This window comes from Solanum tuberosum, unplaced genomic scaffold, assembly GCF_000226075.1.
Source record: "Solanum tuberosum cultivar DM 1-3 516 R44 unplaced genomic scaffold, SolTub_3.0 scf00202, whole genome shotgun sequence".
Lineage (NCBI taxonomy): Eukaryota > Viridiplantae > Streptophyta > Magnoliopsida > Solanales > Solanaceae > Solanum > Solanum tuberosum.
This window is the reverse complement of record NW_006239128.1, coordinates 613106-626166: the sequence shown is the minus strand read 5'-3', so window position 1 is coordinate 626166 and position 13061 is coordinate 613106. Positions and strand designations below refer to the sequence as shown.

General features: G+C 31.8%; 2 protein-coding genes across 2 annotated transcripts in view; one reads left to right on the top strand and one right to left on the bottom strand.

Annotated features, from left to right (window-relative positions):
- Window positions 1-3902: 3902 nt before the first annotated feature.
- On the top strand, window positions 3903-5834 carry LOC102596252 (protein phosphatase 2C 37-like). Its single transcript, XM_006355632.2, has 4 exons — window positions 3903-4505; window positions 4583-4903; window positions 4987-5092; window positions 5190-5834. The coding sequence occupies exons 1-4, from the start codon at window positions 4011-4013 to the stop codon at window positions 5522-5524; spliced, it is 1257 nt and encodes a 418-aa protein (XP_006355694.1). The 5' UTR covers window positions 3903-4010; the 3' UTR covers window positions 5525-5834.
- A 4814-nt stretch (window positions 5835-10648) lies between these two features.
- Window positions 10649-13061, bottom strand: part of LOC102595917 (probable methyltransferase PMT11) — a 6264-nt gene continuing 3851 nt past the window's right edge. The window contains exons 6-9 of the mRNA XM_006355631.2: window positions 11917-12174; window positions 11700-11822; window positions 11342-11419; window positions 10649-11230 (exon numbers count right to left, since the gene is read on the bottom strand). Coding sequence (XP_006355693.1) covers window positions 11023-11230; window positions 11342-11419; window positions 11700-11822; window positions 11917-12174 — 667 coding nt within the window. The 3' untranslated portion in view covers window positions 10649-11022. The remainder of the gene's footprint in view (window positions 11231-11341; window positions 11420-11699; window positions 11823-11916; window positions 12175-13061) is intronic.

The window sequence follows — 13061 nt, the reverse complement described above, 5'->3', positions numbered from 1 at the left end:
TGACTCCGTCACTAGATACATTAACATTAAATTTAATTTCCTAAGTAATGACAATATCATATACTCTCTCCATTTTATATTATTATTATTATTATTATTATTATTATATATATATATATATATATACATTTTATTAATGATGCTTTGAAATTGTAAATTTGATTATTATTTCATATTATTAGAACATTTTTAATTTGAAAGCAGTGAGACAATGTGAAAATGAATGGAATCAGAAGAGAAGCAATGAAATAAGGACATCTTTGAAAATCAAATTCCAAATGAGTTGTATTAATTTGTCCACAAGGAGACGTGTTGTCATTTAATATTATTTTAAATGACAAAAAATGATTATTATTATTTTTGTCATCTTATTCCTTGTATCAAATAATCACATAAAATAATAGGAATCAGTTTTAGAGTCTAAACTCTAAACATCGTTAATAAAGTTATTTTTAATAAAATACACTTTTGATTAATATAAAAAAAAATTGCTAGATTGTTGACTGTTTTTTTTTAAAAAAAATTGAGGACTTATCGAAAATAATTGTTTTCTATGTTGTTGAAGAGTTGTGTCACTTTAACAGAGGTGGAGCTTCAACCAGTTGAACATTCTTTGTTAAAAAATTACATTATATATAGATCAAATCTTACTTTATATGATATATATAATATTTTGAATATCTTTCAAAATCAATAGACTCTAGCGTAATGGCAAGGGTATACATGAAACTTACATGACACTCAGGTTTAATTCCTTGCTTTCGTATTTTGTTTTTCTTACTATGATCTGCTTAAAATTTGTAAGATATTAAAAAAAATACATATAACATTGATGTGAAGTGAGCGGTAGCTCGATAGCAGTTGGGTGCAGAAATATACAGGGCATTCAAGATCAAGTTCCTATAAAGTTACTCTCTCTATTCCATTTCATATAACTTACCTTTTTTTTTAGTCAATTCCAAATAGAATAACACATTTTTATATTAAGTAATAATTTAATTTTAAAATATTCATTTTTATCCTTAATTAAATTATTTATAATCACACAAATTTCTATCATTCATTTTAGACCACAAGTTTTAAAAGTCTTTCTTCATTTCTTAAACTTCGTTCCGAATCAAATTACCTCACATAAAATAGAACGAAAAGTATACTATTATTTGTATTTACTATCCGAAATCCGGACACCCTTCATGAAATTTTCAACTATGATATTGCTCTTAACATGAACCAAGTAATATAAAACGATGAAAACACCTTGTCTAACTAATTTAAGACACGTAAGATGATACAAACTTATAATTTAATACAAATAGGTGGGTGGGTGGTGAGAGATAGATACATCTGCCCAATTCTTCTTTTTTTGACAATTTCCAAAATGGTGAGAAGGTGGCAACTCTAAACGTGTCGAGTTGAGGGATAAATTAGGCTTTTTAATTTCTATTTCGCATCTTCAGCGACACGTAATAGAGACACGTGTTGTCATCCTGGGATAATCAAAATTCAGATATTCCGCAAGCGTCAAATGTTGGCATATGTGGTCCCCACATTTCTACTATTTCATTTTTAAAAAGGAAAAACAGACAAATATACCTTCGAATTATCGTAAATGGTATATAGATACCCTCCGTTATATTTTTGGGACATTGGTGCTCCTGCCGTCCAAAAACTAGAACATATATGCCCTTCACTCTAACGGAAGACTAAATAGGGACACATGACACAATCTTATCCATCGATCTGATATTTAATAAATGTCGAATCATTATGAAATGTGTATGTTCGTTAGTATAAATGTATATATGCTCTAGTTTTTTGACGGCAGGGGAACCAATATCCCAAAAGTATGACGGAAGGTATCTGCATACCATTTACGATAATTTAGGAGTATATTTGTTTTTTTTCCCTTAAAAAAATGATAAATCATCGCTTATTCATCATTCATATTGTAATTTGACTAAATTTGAAATCTCGCATTTTCAAAATTCACATTTCTCACAATGAAATTATTTATAATACGAAATATGTAATTAAGGATGAAGATATCTCATCTATCGAACCGCGACAATTGTAGTCAATATCTCCGTTTGTTACGTAGACGCTTTTTAGTGTTTCACAACTGGAGTGAATGGAATAAAAGAAATAGTGCAACATTTTTTATTTCTCTTTACTCCATTTGCATTACTATGGACGTGTTTGTCACGCTCTGGTATTGTAAAACTACTTTTTGTGGCACACAGCAAATTGTGACTCAAGATGGTATAAATATATTGTTGAGTTTTATGAAAAATAATAAAGTAATTTTATGTTCGTAAACCAAAAGAACTTTTAACTCGTATGAAATTTTGATTTTGAGTTGGTCTTCATCATTTATAAATCATTTATAACGAGCAATTAGCTTATGTTTGAACAACATAAATTATTTTGTGTTTATAATAATAACGATAATAATATATTTAAAGAACAGTTTTTATTATTAACTCATAGAGATAGAGAGATTGCTTTTGAAAAATCTTCAATTATTACAACAATCAGTGTAAGTATGAAAAATAAAATGACAAAGCAGAAAATATAGATATTACTATAGAACTAGCAATAGCAACAAATTAAAAATAATGTGATAATCAAAACAGTGGTAGAAAATAAAAACAAGACACTACTAAAATAAGCTATTACCTTGGTAGACTCCACTAAACCTAAACATCCAAAAAGCAAGAAAACAAAACACACTATCATCTATTAACATTTTCCCTCAAGTTGTAGCATTCATATCCTCAGTAAACTAAAAATAACGTTAAATGTCCATGATAATATTATTTAGGGAAAAATGATAAATATACCTCCAAACTATCGTAAATGGTATGTAAATACTCTCCGTCATATATTTGAGACATTGGTACCCCTATCGTTCAAAAACTAAAGCATATATGCCCTTCACTCTAACGGAAAACTAAATAGGGGCACGTGACACAATCTTATCCGTCGATGGCGAATTATTGGGCCTAGAAAGAAAAAAAAAGAAAAATCGATATGATATTTAATAAATGTCAGGTCGGTGAATAAAATTATGACATGTGTATGTCCGTTAGTATATAAATGGTATATATGCTCTAATTTTTTAACGGCAGGGGCATTAATGTCCCAAAAGTATGACGGAGAGTATCTGCAAACCATTTATGATAGTTTGGAATATATTTATCTTTTTTTTCTACTCCCTCCGTTTCACAAGGAATGACCTCCTTTCCTTTTTAGTCAGTTTAAAAAAGAATGACCTTTTTCCTTTTTTGGTAACAATTTACTTTTTGTTTTCCACGTGACATGTTTAAGACTACAAGATTAAGGGCAATTTTGTACATTTGACTTAACTTTAATTTAGGACCACAAGATTCAAAAATCTTTTTTATTTACTTAAATTTTGTGCCAAGTCAAACCAGGTCATTCTTTGTGAAACGGAGGGAGTATTATTTATCTTATCTCTCATACCAAACAATCTGACCCGTACAAGTGGAACGGAGTTGACCTTTAACCTAGGAAGGTGGTATTCAAACGCTAGGAAAGGCGTGTGGAACACAGATATGATATCTTAATATGTTGCCACGTATTGTATTCCTCCTTAAAAAGAAAGAAAAAGTCGAATAATCGGCGTGTGGTTGTCCTACAGGCCACATGCGTGTCAGAACAGCAAGCTACATCGTGTCCACTTCTCATTGGCCCACGTAAATTCAAAACAATAAAATCTGCTTCACACGTGGTTTCTATCTGTGAAACAAATGGACGGTCGTGATCATACTTTTTTTTATCCGCAGAATCATATGTCACAATAGTAATACGTGTCTCATTCTGCCCAAAGACGGTGACGGGCAATAAAGGGCAGCTTGCCCGTTATTATTATTAACCAAAATAAAGCTTTCAATTTATGAGTTATGAGTCTTACTTCCTCTTGTGTGTAAACTTAACAAATATCAAAAAAATATATACATTGAATTTATTCTCAATTTTTTCTTTCTATAATGGCTGGGATGTGTTGTGGGGTTAATATAGCTGAAACTGAGGCTACTGCACCAGTTGAGCCAAGTTCAGAAGCTGCAAGGAGAAGAAGAATGGGAATTCATCAGTTCCGTTTTGTACCCACCGATGCTGCAGCATCGGTGGCGGTACAGGAAAATGGACGGAAAAGGCATAGGATTGAGAAAGTTATTGATAATAAAAAGAGACAGAAATTGGAAACTAGTGTAACGATTTCGTTGTCACCTCCGCCGGTGGCGGTGGTGGTGGCGGATGAACAGAAAGGAAAGGATAATGAAGTGTTGGATCTGTCGGAATCTGGTTCTCAATCTGTTGAAATTGAGCCTGATTTACCCAAATTTGGTGCGACTTCGGTATGTGGAAGAAGAAGAGATATGGAAGATGCGGTTGCAATTCATCCTTCTTTTTGCAAAGAGAATAGTGAAAGCTCAAGCAATTTACATTTCTTCGGTGTTTACGATGGCCATGGCTGTTCCCATGTAAATATCCCTAAATCGACTGTGAATTGGTATTATTTAGGTGAAATTTTAGCTGAACTTGTTTGATTTTTTTGTAGGTGGCGATGAAGTGTAAAGATCGAATGCACGAGATAGTGAAAAACGAGGTGGAGAAGGAAGAAACTCCATGGAAAGAAGCAATGATTCAGAGCTTTTCTCTAATGGATAAAGAAGTTGTCAACTATTCTAGCACACTCCGATCTTCTACCTCAGGTTCCAATTGTAGATGCGAGCTTCAGACTCCACAGTGCGATGCCGTTGGATCAACTGCTGTCGTTGCCGTTGTAACTCCGGACAAAATCATCGTCTCCAATTGCGGTGATTCTCGTGCCGTCCTCTGTAGAAACGGCGTCGCTATTCCTCTTTCCGTTGATCATAAGGTGCGTTTTCAATTCTTTTCTTCAAATAAGTGTTTCAATAATTTTGAAATCAAGTAACTGATGTTGAATTTGTGTTTTTTCAGCCGGATCGACCTGATGAATTGAATCGGATACAAGAAGCCGGTGGCCGTGTTATATATTGGGACGGAGCTAGAGTTCTCGGCGTTTTGGCAATGTCTCGAGCAATTGGTAGGCATATACTTCTACTGGATCTAAAATTGTGAAGCAAAAATGAAATGTTAACTCGAATAATGTTCTAAATCATCTTTATGAATATTTATTTCAGGCGACAATTATTTGAAACCATATGTTATATCAGAACCGGAGGTGACGATAACAGATCGAACCAACGAAGACGAGTGTTTGATATTAGCCAGTGACGGATTATGGGACGTGGTATCGAACGAGACCGCGTGTGGCGTGGCACGTATGTGTTTGCAATCGAGACGGCCACCGTCTCCGGCGGGTTCACCGGGAAATGACATTACGGTGACCGGCGCCGGAGAAAGCTCCGACAAGGCCTGTTCAGATGCATCAATTCTGTTGACGAAATTAGCCTTGGCTAGGCACAGTAGTGATAATGTTAGTGTTGTGGTGGTGGATTTGAGAAAAAATGTATAACATTATGATGGTGATTAGTACTAGTTTTAATTTTAATTAATTAATCAAGTGTATAATTAAGGGGAAACTCTAATTTTAGGTTTTAATTAGCATGGGTTGTGCTAATGAAGCTAAGATTGAAGATGATGTTTTGATTTATTAGTTTAGCTGATTTAGCTGCCTATGTTGATGATTAGTAATGCTAATTATTATTATTATTATTATTACTATATTTTAGAGAAATGGAGATGGAAATTGTAAAGAGGTGGATCTTCTCTCCAACTGTCCCAGATTTTATGTGAAATATAGAAAATACAAAATCATATTTTTATTTTTGTTTATTATTATTGTAATTACTGGACAACAGCTGGCTCAAAGTTGATGTGAAATGTGTGATGCACACACTATTCGACCCCCTTCAATTTAAAATAAATAAATTAATTTATGTATTTAATTATATAAATTATAAACTTTATCATGACTTCAGTGATCAATTAAGTTGACAAGTGTACTAATCAGGTCGTGGTAGAGTTCTAAGTATTTTTCGTCTTTAATTTAAAGTTTAAGTTTGAATTAAATGTGGAGTTTCCTTTGTAATGCGGAGTTGTTAGAGTTCTAAGTACTTTTTCGTCTTTAATTTGAAGTTTTAAGTTTGAATTTAATATGGAGTTTTTGTAATGCGAAGTTGTTTTTGTTAGAAAGTATTTTAATCCCTAATATGAGATTTTTTAGTGAATTTAAATTTAGTTGGGTTTTTATATGGGTCAGACATGGAGTATATATATATAAAATAACATAAAATAGCAAGTACAATACAATCAATGAACTTGGGATTTTTCGTTTTATTTCAGATTTTTTTTTTATCATTTCACTTTATTAGGGATTTGACTTTAAAAACTTGAAAAGAAGCCTACCTCTTTAAATATAATATGCAAGATTTAAATATATTTGTAGTCAAATTTAACAATAAAATTGTTTATGTTAATATTTTCTTGGTTATTCTCCACTAATAAAGGTCAAAATATAATTTATTTTCAGTTAAAAAAAAGAATAAATGGGTGGTGATAATGTAATGGGAGGACAATAAAGATAATATAAGTGGAAATATGGGTCATCTATCTGGGGACCATAATTATATAGTATGTTTATATAGGATAAGATATATGTCAAGTGGACATTGATGAGGAAAGTAGCAGCCTACGATGGCGAAATCAGAAATTTCATACGTATCAAAAATAATTTGTGATCTATATAATGAAGGATATTCAATTGATTATTTATCATTATATATGATTATGCTATTGTTTATGTAGTGTTAAGATATCGGTTTAATATGAATTAATAATTTTTAACATATTTAAAATTATTAAATTCTGAATTCGTCTTTGATGGTGAATTTGGTCCATGATAGATAGTGGGGCTCCACTTGCTGGATTCGAATCAGCTTTTGTTGGGTTTGAAGTGTACACTCCAACCAATCTTTGCCTTCCACGTATAGTGTTTTCAATCTCATATGCCCCACCTTGCTCACTAATGCAATCAAGTGTCTTTTTTACCTCGTGGAAAAGTGAAGAATCAAAGGTTCACCGATAAAGTTAAATATTAGGTAGTTAATAAATGGAGGTACGAAGGATTTAAAAAAAAATAAGTACATAATTATTATTGAGTATATAAATGGAAAAAATAATTATTTTTTCTTAATATGATAAAGGTAATAGATGTATTTTAAAAATAATGGACAAATAAAATTAAATGGAAAGGGTAATCAAGTAATTTTAATACTATAAATAAGAAGAGACTGAAACTTATATATAAATTGTATTCGCCGAATGCGTTTTATGTTTTTCTTTCTCAGCTTTTTCTATTTAGGCATCTGAGAAGGGTTTTTTCAAGTTTTCAACGCCTTCACCTTTTTTTAAAAGACAAAATTTAAAATTATGGGTCAAGAAAAGAAAAATAAGGGAGGGGATTAACAGTCTGAAGAATCGAACATTCACCGATAAAGTTAAATATTAGGTAGCTAATCAATTGAGATACGAAGAGAAGATTGAAATTTCTCGAATTCTCGTTTTTTAACGATAATTTATTGAAAAAATGTTCTTTATAATATAGAGATTAGATTCAAACGCTCATATATATGATATAACTAATGCAGATTTATGATTTGATTTTGATAAATTTTAAATTTTATATTCTTGATAAGAAGGAAGAGATTTATATGGTCGACACTATGAAATAAGCGAGATTGAGATGGTTTAAGCATGTGATTAAGAGGAGGTGCACAAATATCATAGTGAACGACGCATCTTCAATTTACGGAGGATATAAAATAAAATAATAGATATGTATGAGGTTAAGGACATCGCAAATCAAGATTGATAGTTACTATGTAGTTTAGTGTTGTCTTGTTTTTCAGCCGAATAGATCGACTTGGTAATAGTATGCACATCGTGTATATTTTTGAGTAAAAAAGAAATTGACGGCAAAGATATTTGGAGACCAAAAGGCATACATAAGATAACTTTATATAATTTAATTAATTAAGGGATATTTTACGCCCTTCTCCGTAAATTAAATATCATTATGAAATTCTGAATCATTATTATCTATACATTTGTCAAATTAAGGTTTTAAGAAAGTAAACTAATTAACCGACCATTACAAACAAAAAAATTAGTAATTAATGACTAGATGACTTAATTAAATCCACATACTTCCAAATCTGATTAATAATCAAACCTAAAGTATTTATTTTTTAATTTACATAGTTTACTTGACCATAGCAATACAGATCTTTATTATTTATTTTATTTATTTATTTTTTGTATACTTTTTTGGTCCCAACTTACAAGATGTTTTCATTTAATTATTTTTAATATATATTTAATTGGTGGATTATTGTGTGGTGTTAATTAGTGAACAAACTTTGGATAAGAAAAAATATGTAACTAAAAGATAGACAAATTCAAATTATTTTATCTTTAAACATACTTTAAACCTATAAGTATTTTTAAGCTCATTAATTTACTTACAAATAAATAATTTTAATTTTCTTTTAGGTAATTTAATAGTATGAAAATATTCTACCCAAACGTGTAAAAGCTAATCTCGAAAAAGTAAAAAACATAATTGTGGATAGTTATATTACTCATTGTTTATTTGAAAAAGCGATTTTTTTAATTTGGATTTTATAATTATTTACACGTTTGATGTCGCGAATCTAAAAAAAATTTCGTTTATTCAATTTGTAAGTATCATAAGAGATCCTTTCTTCGGAAAGAATCATACTCTTCATAGTAAATAATTTGTATAGTGAAGTGACATGGCATCATTGTTGGAATTTGGACAAATCAAGTTAGACCCACTTCTGTTTTTGGTTGGGCAAGTAAATCAGTAAGGTCAATTCTAATCATCTTTTAACAAGATGTCGATTTATGATTTGATGTTTATAAATTTTAAATTTTTACTATTTTAGAATTAGAATTTATAATTTATAAACATAAATAGATTTTTTCAAATCAATATAAGATTTTTAAGACAATGAAAAATTAGATATTGATTCCTAGATTATTTATTTTTAAAAAAAAATGAAATTTCAGTATTAGATGTTTTAATAGAATTACAATTTTTTTAAAAATATTTCAAAGATTTTTTTGTAGTTCCCTATGAATCAAGTATTTCTTATTTCAAGGAGTGAAAAAGTTAGTTGATAAAAACATGACTCGTTCAACTTGTATAAGTTTGGAGGGGCAAATTGCTCGTCCATTTATTAATTTCATTCAATTCAGTCCATTTAAAAGTTGAGGTGATTTGTGCTAAACATATCACCCTTATAAATTCACGATTTTTTTTTTGGCAGAACTCGTTTTTTTAAAATTATTTTCTTTGACATATTTGTATCCAAGAGTACCTTTGGACAATGAACATTTAAAGAACCCGGCTTATTTTTAAAAAATACAATTTATTTTGACTCGTTTAAATTTAATTCAACTCGATCATTTGATATCCCAACTCATTCTTTCTGATATATTCGTATCCTAGGTTAGATTTGGATATTGAAGGTTTAAAGAATAGCATCTGATTCTTGAAAATTGCTTTTATTTATTAAATGAATTTGACTACATTTTGTTCCATTTTTTTTAAATCTCATCCCACTTTATATATATTCAACCAATTCCCCATCAATCATTATTATACAAGATTTTCTCATAATCTTTTTTAGATTTTTGACTGTTTTTGTCTTTTTAAAAAAAATATAAAATGAAATTTAATGAAAATATTCTTGGCTCTTGGTAGGTGACAAAAGTCATTCAGTAGAAATGACATTAGTAGTCCCATTTGTGGTCAGTATTTAAATTTTAGTCAAACTTAAAAATTATTGCAAATCTAGCCATAAACAAACAAGTGGCATATGACAGTGAAACTTTAGGGCTCTGATGTATATGCATACCCTAACTATGATTTGGTGAGATGAATTGTCAATAGGACTCAACTTCATTTCTATTAACTCAGTGTGTATAAGCTCGCTCACATTGTCGATTCCAAGTTCGAATAAACGAGGAAAATTGTTGAAGGTCAATTGCAAAACAACTTCTCTACCTATACCATATAGGTAGAGGTAAACTATACCATATAGGTAGAGGTAAAGTTGTGTACATCTTACTCTTCTTAAACGCCACTTATAAAATTATACTGAATCTATTATATTATTGTTGTATTCATATCATCCAAAAAGTTTGAGAACAAGAGACACAATGCAACTTCAATTAACTTTGTAAAATCTTCTAGCTTCTAATTCTTGTTGCAACTTTTGCAAGCTAAAACGAAACAAAATTATGTAGAAATTGGATTCGGAAGGAAGCGCTCCCTAGCAAGAATTTTTCATACCCAAAGCTCAAACCGAAACCTCTGGTTAAAAAAAAAAGCAGCTCCATCCATCCAATGGACCACATCCTTTGATAGTGTAGAAATTGGAACTTAAATTCCTTTCTTGGTGATATGTTTGGTCTTTGAGCTCAAGTTGTGTGTGTGTGAAATTGGCTGCAATTAAACAAATATTTATACTATGACTATATTTTAAAATACACCAATAAAAGTGGCTAGTGGTGCAATTAGCCTAGTCATCCGACCATCCAAAAGCAAATATCAAAGAAGGCACAACTCCTACTTAAATATATTAATATGTTGCATAGTTTCTTTTTTCTGTTCTACAGTTTCTGGATTTATTGTTTAGATTTCTCAGCTCAAGTAAACAGCAAAACTTATGACTAAAAGAACCCCCTCATAGTCACAGAACAATCAATGGAACCAAATACAACACTGAGCTATACCATATGTCTTCGATCGTGTGAAGCTATACCATCTTCTGCTGTACATTTTATATGGCTACATGGTTCAAACAACAGCCCTGGATCTTTCTGCCAATGTTAGCAAGCATTCGATCTTTCAGGTCCAATTAACGTAGAAACATGAGTTTTGATGTGTCCGTGGAGTGTTGGCTTCTCCTTTCTTATCATCTGTTAGGCTCGTAAAAGGTGTTTGTCACCTGTCAATATCTTGTAACTAGCATGAGGACCCTCAGATGTGTCTCTCACAGTTACATGCCAACCCATGGCTTTCCCAATATCTTGAAGTTCATCCATGACAGCAACAGAATCACGGATGTACGCTCGTCCACCTGGCCTCAATATCCGGTCCATTTCAAGCATGATTGTGGACATGTTGCATCTGGTATATAGAAATCAAACACAGAATTAGGGCATCGTAAATCTATCCTATGAATGCGGAATTGGACCATAATATCATTTGTGAAGCAAATAATCAGTAAGGAACATATACCTTTTTTGTTCAATGGAGAAGAGACCATTTGCGTGCAATAAGTCGTAGGTTCTTGGGTAAGTATCAAATGGTTCACACCTGGAAAATTGCACAACTCTTAAAGGACGATCCACTTGGATAAAATGATAACCACATGTCGAGATGAGAATATCACGAATGTATTTCATGCAACCTACTTCTCAAAGAATCCATTGTATGTTCCCTAACGATTTGTATTTCTTCATGTTGGCATACGATAGGATGTAAAATATGCCAGACTAGTATATCTTATAGGTTATACGTACAGAAAAAAAGAGTCACAAGTATTGTCTCCTTTCTCTTCCATAATTAAATGCGGTGAAGGATGAGCAACTCTTACCAGTCATGCATGACTCCAAGTAGTCCACGGTCAAAAATGACAGGTAAGGTATTTTTACCACTAACAGAGACAACATTCAGAACCCAGCAATCCAGTTGATTTTCAATCATTGCTGCTGCAAATCTGTTGAATAAAGCAATTGATAGGACATTATTCTTTCCACTAACTTTAGAAGCATAATGACAAAGATTTAACCAACAGAGATGGAATACAGTACCCTCCAAAACCAGCTCTCATATCCATCACATTTCTAAGTTTTAACTTCTTCCAATGCCAAGCACGGACATAGCTTTCAATTATTTCTTTCCAGAATTTTGACTCTGCATTGAAAAGCTCTTTCCTAGACAGATAAGAATCTACTTGTATGCTCTGGAGTCTATCTGGAGGATACTGGAGGCGTGAAGGCCAAGTGGTAATATTTGCGCCATATCCCTCTTCCGGAAGTCGTGTAATACATGCTTTCAGATCAACATACCTAAATGTGATTGTGAAAAAAGAAATCATCAAGTGACAGAATGAAGGAAATGTCTACATAAAATGAGAATCATTAACGTATGGCAAGCTACTCTTTCAGTTTGAAATGCCTTCAGTGATGTTTACACTTCGAACATGCCCCATTGATTTATCAACAACCAACTTATAAAGAACAAAATTGTTATTTTCACTAAAGGGCAAGTACTTATAGCATTATCAGACTACAAGTAGCAGATGTGCCAGTTCGATTTGTTATAACTAGGAAAAGATGAAGCAAAACGACTGAGCTTGATAATCATTTTTCAGGCTTCAGACATGCAATTGATCAAATAGTGTGATGAGTAAGTTGGAGCTAATTTATAGGCCATTACTAAAAGCACCATTGGAACTTCTGCTGACATCATTATTATCTTTTTAGTTTTAATCCCAATCAATTTAACAACAACTATGCCTCAATCCCAAGAAAATTGGATAGGCTTTATGAATCCTCACAGCTTATGTCGCTCCAATTAAACGATGACTAATCAACATGCATAGTCCTAAGAAAATGCCTAATCTACAGAGGAATCCTATCAAGTACAGACGCCAATCTCCATTCCGTCCTGAACACTACATGATGAAATAACAGACAAACAGACAAACAGATAAATACAAATTCTTATTTTGCTCTCAAACATGAAAAGGTAAAAGCGGAGCCCATCTGCAAAAATGCCTTAATGAACCTTGATAGAGAATGCCAACAAAACTTAGATGATTTGTACTGTGGGTACTTCTCATGGGGAACCACAGCCAATTGTTTTTTCAACTTAGACTAAGCCATTGACATATGCATTACGAGTGGAAGGGAAGAGCACAGGCGGATTTGGGGGGGGGGGGGGGGAGATAGTT

Bases quoted from the DNA above. Each gene is read 5' to 3' on its own strand.
- LOC102596252 (XM_006355632.2), top strand. From the start codon at position 4,011: ATGGCTGGGATGTGTTGTGGGGTTAATATAGCTGAAACTGAGGCTACT. The intron at 4,904-4,986 runs GTGCGTTTTCAA...GTGTTTTTTCAG, and splicing joins CTCTTTCCGTTGATCATAAG to CCGGATCGACCTGATGAATT. The intron at 5,093-5,189 runs GTAGGCATATAC...TATTTATTTCAG, and splicing joins GGCAATGTCTCGAGCAATTG to GCGACAATTATTTGAAACCA.